Raw genomic sequence first — 6431 nt, forward strand, 5'->3', positions numbered from 1 at the left:
ATTCAGGCTCTCGAGTGTGCCACGAGTTCGAATCCCGCCTCGGCCGGGCGGCGACGGGCCCGGGCTTATCTCTAATTAACGAGAGGTTAATTATGGTGTTTATTTGACCTGACTGTAGGTGGGCTCTGCCAGCCCCACACTCCTTGCATGAAGTGGCTGGAGTTTGACCTTTTTGGGGCGAAGATACCCGGGATGAATTCATGGATGCTCCCAACCAACACAGCCGTAATTCACATTAGGTGCCAAAAACATCTTTATTAGCAAAGTGTACACTAAAACTCCGGAGAAAGAGCTGCTCACAGTTTGACTACTCTCGGAGGGAGCTCGATACATTACTTGAGCTGGCGGCCTAGGACTATCACAGCATCTACCCGAGCGAGCGGCGAGGCGGCAGCGCTACGTGGGCTTCTCCTACGGCCTCTGCGGAGAGAAGGGTGGGCAGGGGGAAGCACCTATGGAACCCTTATCAAAAGAGAGAGCCTGGGACGGAGGACTGGAACAGGGCTTTTCAGCTTTCTGGGATTGTGCTTTTGAATTTTGTGCTTTATGCCCAGGCCAGTGACGAGCTGGATTTACCTGGGGAGCCGTGGGATGCGTGTTGGGGTTTGCAAGGTGTGATCAGCCTTGCTGCAGAAATCAGTGCTCTGGGACTTGTGCTGAAGCAGGCTGAGGTGGCAGGGGCTGTTGGCCCTTCACTTCTCAGTGGCAATTAAGTAGGACAAGCTTCTGTCCTTGTCCTGGGCTTGCCACCTGCAGTTTCCCCATGATCACACCATGGAGATCTCACACTCCTCGTCTGGTGACCACCCTTCTGTAAGACCTGCAAGCCTTGTCCCAACACAGTGGTCCCTGCTCCAGAGGTTTCCAGCACAGCAGCCTCGCAGCCCAGAGCCCTGGATTTGCTCTCCTGTGGTTGCTGTGGCTCGCTTGGCTTGTGCCCTTCTCGAGAAGAAGCCTTGGCAAGGAGGAGGTGGTGGGAACCACGTGGCCTAACCAGCTCGGTGGTGGCTGTAAGAATTGTTCTAGGTTCGCTCTAATGTGCAAATGAAATCTACTCTATGGGAACCGCTGGAAAACGTTGACCTCGGAAGCCAGCCACTCTATCCTTCCTGTCACGGTGGCAGAAGATAGCTACAAATTATACCCCTGAGCCAATGGCATTGTCCAATGTCTTACCCTTGCAGTCAAAATCAACATCAACTGGCCGGGCTTGCAGTTGAGGTTCCTCTTGACTGGCCCCCACGTCTCTAACTTGCAGGAAGCACGGGGTCGGAGAGGTGTCTCTGAATGTCCTGGTGCTCGGAAGATGCCTCCAAGTGCTCAGGGAGGGAAGGGAAACGAGAGCCCCGCGAGAGTCCCTGGATGCTTGGTGCCCTTTGGTTGGGAGGCTCTGGGCTGGGGAGAGGTGGGGAGTGGTGCTCCTGCTCGGAGTAGACGGTCAGGGTTTTGTCGGATGACACAGACAGCTGCATCCCGCTTGACAAGGAGTCCCTGGATTTCAAGTGGAACTTTTCTACCTCCGTGTAGCTCGGGCTCTGGTGGGAAACGAGGAATTGTGTGAGTGATGGTAAAAGCAAAACGAAGTAGCCACACTCTGGCCTCATCAGGCTCCAAGCCCCAAAATGTTATTTTTTCACTTGAGGAAGCCTCAGAGCAGAGGAACCCACTGATGGGGCAACCTGGCAGCGTTGGGGATGGCAGCTGTGCCCCAAAACCAGTGATGCACTGAGCAGATCAGCTCCCAAATCAAGACCCCGTGGCTTTGCTGGGCCCCATGAGTGTTTGGCTGTGCCTTGCCTGGGGAGAACTCGGGATTGGGGCAGAAGGACCTGGTGGGTGCTGAGCCAGCTGGGGTGCCCTTACCTGCTCCTGGGTGGGCAGCTCCTGGTCCTGCAGCGTTGCACAGGGGGCGAGCGGCTCCAGGCTCCGCGGGACGACGCCGTACATGGCCAGGCTCTGGGAGCTGGGCGAGATGGGGCTGTATGCGGGCGGCACTTGGGACAGCTGGCGCTGCAGGAGCTGCAGGATTACATGAATGTCTGACGACATCCTGGACTCCAGCCTGGGGACAGAGCAGCCAGAGAACCCTTTTGCATCCTGCAGCTGGGCAGGGGAGGCACTGGGAGGAGGTGCCAATCCCGCTACCCCAGGGCAGTGATGCTTTGCCTGCTGCTTGTTGAGGTTTTTAGAGGGCTTCAAACCAGCACTGCCAGAGAGAGATCAATCCTGCCATCTCTCTCCTGCCACACTCAATCATCCTCTGCCCAATTTTATGTGGAGCCAAACTGGGATCTGGAGCGGGGATTTGAAAAAAGCTAAAATTACCCTGGAGGGGGGAAAAAATTGCAATGGTTAGTTTTAATCTGGATCAATTCTCCAGGCCAGCTGCCTGTGCTGACAGATGGAGCAAGGCAGGTTAGTGCCAACCACTTTTAACTCAGGAACAGAAGAAAACAGAAAAGTAGAAGTCTCTTCTTTCTGCCTTGTCCTTGACTGAAGTGAACAGCTCTGGCAGGAGTGGGCACAGCCCCACTTGCAGGACACAGTCACAGCATCACTGACAGAGTGGGCAGATCTGTCCCCCAGAGCTAGGATGGTGCACTGGAGAGACACCCAAACACAAGCGTGTGGTGAAATGAGCTCAACAAGGGCAGCAGAACCCAAAGTGTCAGGGAGGTTCCGGGGGTGGTGCCAGATGCCAAGGGTGGTGGCACAGCAGCAGATGAGGGGCTGGGCTGCAGTCAGGGTCAGGACTTGCCCTTTGAGAAGCCGCTGCGTTTGCAAAGCACTCCCACCCCCTCCCCAGGAATGCAGCATCCCAGGGGTTGCTGCGCACAGAGCCCACTGCAGCCACCTTGAGAAAGCAGAAGGTGATGGCCCAGAGTCCCCCAGGTGCTCTCCACCCCTGCCCACCTGCTGAGCTGGGCCTGCAGGAGCTCCAGCCTGGACTCGATGTGCCCTGGCCTGCAGTCGCCATGCAGGGGTACGTCCTGTGAGCTGTGCACCAGCGAGATGTGCTGCAGGGGCTCTGCAGGGTGGGCTGCCTGCCGGTCCTCCCAGAAGCTGAACATGTTGGGAATGTCCAGGGGAGTGGCTGGAAGGAGAGGAGACATCTCAGCACTTGTCTTGCATCCTCCAGCCCCACTGGAGACGCTTCAGCTGACATACATGGAGAGCCATCACCACCATACACATGGTGACATCATGCAGAGCTATCCCCAACACACATGGAGAGCCATCACCAACATACACGTGGAGCCACCACTGACATCATGGACAGCCACCACCCACACACACAGACAGCCACCACCACATGGAGTGGCACAGGAGGGACACAGCAGATCCAGCTGGGGACAAAAGGCAGCCAAGACCCTTGGCCTTGGAGTGTGGCTCCCCTCAAATGCACATGAGCAGCTTATCCCTGCTCCAAGCCAAGGCCACCATACCCAAGCATGTCTCCCCACCCTCCTGCCAGCCCTGCCTGCAGCCCCAGGTACCTGTGTAGGACTGGCTGCTCTCTGCTGCCTGCTTGCCAACCTCCGTGTTGCCGGCGCTGGTGGTGATGAGGCTGAGCGAGGGCAGAGCCAAGTCATCCTTTTTGGGTGTGGGGAAGGGCTCAGCTTTCACAGGACTGCCAGTCTTGGCCTCATCATCACTGGCCTGGGAGCAGGGAGAGGTGCTGCTGCCCAGCTCGTCCCACTGGTCCTTACTCAGCGGCTCCTGCGGGTTGGTGAGCTCGGAGTAGGTGTGATACTGCTCTGGGTCAGAGATGCCCGTGTCTGGGTCTGTGGGACAGCACAGCAGGTCACTTTGGGGAGTACCACACATGAAAAAAACAGCCCCCCATTCCCTCAGGATGCCTGTAGGGCTGGGGCACCTCAAGGGGAGGGAGGGGAGGCAGCTTGGGTGCCTGCAGGATGGTTTGCAGGGACAAAGACAGCAGCCACCTCTGCTCTGGGGCACCTGCCCGGGTAGTAATGGATACTGATGGCACTGTCCCACCCTGGCAGCCCAGGGGCACTCACCAGGCTTGTGGGGCTGGCACGGGGAGTGCTTGCGGCGGCGAGCCCGGCGGTAGGTGCAGTCATACTCCTCGCTGAGGGGTGAGCGGGGAACGCTGTCTGCCTGAGGAACGAGAGGGGCTGCTCATCAGGGAAAGGCTGCCGTGTCCCATCCATGCATGCCACGGGGGCTACAGCCCTTGCCATGTCCTCTTCACCACTGCCCTTTCCCACCCAGCGCCTCCTGGACTGGTTTCAGAGCTCAAGGGATTCCTGAAGCTGTCCTTGCTGCTCTGAGACTGAGGTAAGTGTGTCAGGGCCATGGGGAGGGAAGGAGCACCCTAAGAAGTGGCAGGACATGCCAGAGTGGGACTGGACATGGAAGGAATTTTACTTTCTTGTCTATATTTCAGGTCTCTGAAACAAAATGTCAGGAAAGGACAAAGTTCAGTCACACACTATAAAAGTAGACATGTCCTGCTGTGGGAGAATCATAACTCCCTGGAGAATGCCCTGGGAAATGTGGCTGTTGCACCTCCTGACATCCTTGCTTCAGCCCTCCCACTTGCCAAATTTAAGCACTGACCGCATTTGCTCCCTGGGGCAGCCTTGGCACTCACATCTCGCAGGTTGAAGGTGATCTCTAGGTTGCTCCAGAAGTTGTCAGAGAAGGCTGGGTACATGTCCAAGACCTCCAGCAGGTCCTCACGCTGGATCTTGTGCAGGTCGCAGTAGGTCAGGGCCCTCACGTCGGCGTTGGACTTCCCTGGGCGGGCGTAGAGGCTGATGGGCTCCCCAAAGATGTCGTTCTTCCCTGTGCCAAGAGACTGCTCATTACGGACACGTGGGCACCCACTACTGCTCCAGCTATTCTGGTCCCGCACCCTTTATTTTGGAGCTTGTCAACAAGGGGATGCCCAGCAAACCCAACCCTGACTGTGTGTGTTGGGGATAACTGTGAAAGCCACCAGTGGTGGTGACACCAAGCAAGGGCATCAGTGATGGCTGGAGACTGCTGAGCCTTGCTCTGCTCTCCTCACTCCTTTGCAGCTTCCCCCTGGCATCTCCCAGGGATCCTCCTTTCCCTGTGCACTGGCGTGGGGACCCACCAGATGCTGAGGAACAACCTTCCCTTCCCCAGCATGTTGGGAAGTTCTTTACCCTCACCTGCCACCCTTCCTCCACTGCTCACTGTTCACCACCCTTTGCCCCTCGCCCGTCACCCCTTGCAGAAGGAAGGACTTTTTCACCTAAGATGGCCACCACAATGTCTTCCCTGAGGATCTCAATGGAGCCCCGGGAGATGAAGTAGAGGGTGGTGAGGACATCTCCGTAGTGCACCAGGGTGTCTCCGGGCGGGGCATGAGTGGTCTTGAACTTCATGGCCAGGGCGCGCAGGCAGCCCTTGCTGGCTCCCCGGAACGCTTTGCAGTTCTGCAGCAGCGTGCGGTTCAGGTGCAGGCAGATGTCGGCCTGCAGGCAGTCAGGGAAGCCCTTCAGCACCTGTGGAGAGCCAGGGGAGAGATGTTATCACACCACTGTCCCTGGGAGGGAACGCTGTGACAGAGCTGAGAGGCTGTATGACACTCAGCATGAAACAATGGGGCCAAAGAGGGAGACGGTCTGCCCAGAAAACCAAAGGTGGGGACATTTTCCCATCCCTGGAAGTGTTCAAGGCCAGACTTGATGGGGCTTGGAGCAACCTGGTCTAGTGGAAGATGTTCTTGCTTATAGCAGGGAGTGGAACAGTTTGAGCTTTGAGGTCCCTTCCAACTGTAAACTATTCTGTGATTCCGTGATTTCGATCATCTTTTGATCTTCCCTTAGTGGATCCCTGCCTGCCTGCCTGTCGCTGGCTTTTACTGCTTGTGGCTCGGGACAACAGCACTCCCAAGCAATAATTAAAAGTAACCAGCTCAATCTATTTATACCCACTGGTGGCATATCCCCTTTTTCATCTTTACACCCACTAATCTTGGATGAATGAGAGCAGAAACTGGCACAAAGAGCACAAAAACCTTAATTAAACAGCACCTGCCTGAATGCCAAGAAACAGCAGCACAGGACAGTTGTGTGCACTGACAGCTAAATATACCTGTGCAAATACCTCATGTTGAACAAAAGCTGAATCTGAAGGTGACATCAAGGTAAAACTCACAATATGGAGAAAACTGCTGCCACCAATGACTCACAGTGCCAAGGTGAAAACCACCTGGGTTTGGGTTTTTTTTGGAGAGCAGCATATGGCCCTGGGGTCCTCCTTGCTGTCCTCTTTGCTCACATCCCGCTGGTGGCCAAATCTGGAACAGCCATGCTGGGGCTGGTGAGCACGACCTGTTCCTGGCTTCAACTCGATCTCCCATGCTAGCAGAAGTGTTTCCCTACCGGGAAATCAGGGTGGACGAATTGATCAGGCTGTGGGGTGATGGG

General features: G+C 56.2%; 1 protein-coding gene across 5 annotated transcripts in view; it reads right to left on the bottom strand.

The window, feature by feature from the left end:
* Positions 1-235: 235 nt before the first annotated feature.
* Positions 236-6431, bottom strand: part of KCNH6 (potassium voltage-gated channel subfamily H member 6) — a 20300-nt gene continuing 14104 nt past the window's right edge. For 3 of the 5 annotated variants that reach the window (XM_031064382.1, XM_031064381.1, XM_031064379.1), the window contains 7 exons: positions 5252-5504; positions 4622-4815; positions 4026-4125; positions 3498-3785; positions 2914-3094; positions 1864-2062; positions 236-1535 (listed from right to left, as the gene is read on the bottom strand). In XM_031064382.1, the coding sequence (XP_030920242.1) occupies positions 1248-1535; positions 1864-2062; positions 2914-3094; positions 3498-3785; positions 4026-4125; positions 4622-4815; positions 5252-5504 (1503 nt within the window). In that variant the 3' untranslated portion in view covers positions 236-1247. The remainder of the gene's footprint in view (positions 1536-1863; positions 2063-2913; positions 3095-3497; positions 3786-4025; positions 4126-4621; positions 4816-5251; positions 5505-6431) is intronic. The other 2 variants (XR_004082640.1, XM_031064378.1) reach the window with 2 other exon arrangements.

The sequence above is a fragment of the Geospiza fortis genome, unplaced genomic scaffold, assembly GCF_000277835.1.
Source record: "Geospiza fortis unplaced genomic scaffold, GeoFor_1.0 scaffold344, whole genome shotgun sequence".
Taxonomy (NCBI): Eukaryota; Metazoa; Chordata; class Aves; order Passeriformes; family Thraupidae; genus Geospiza; species Geospiza fortis.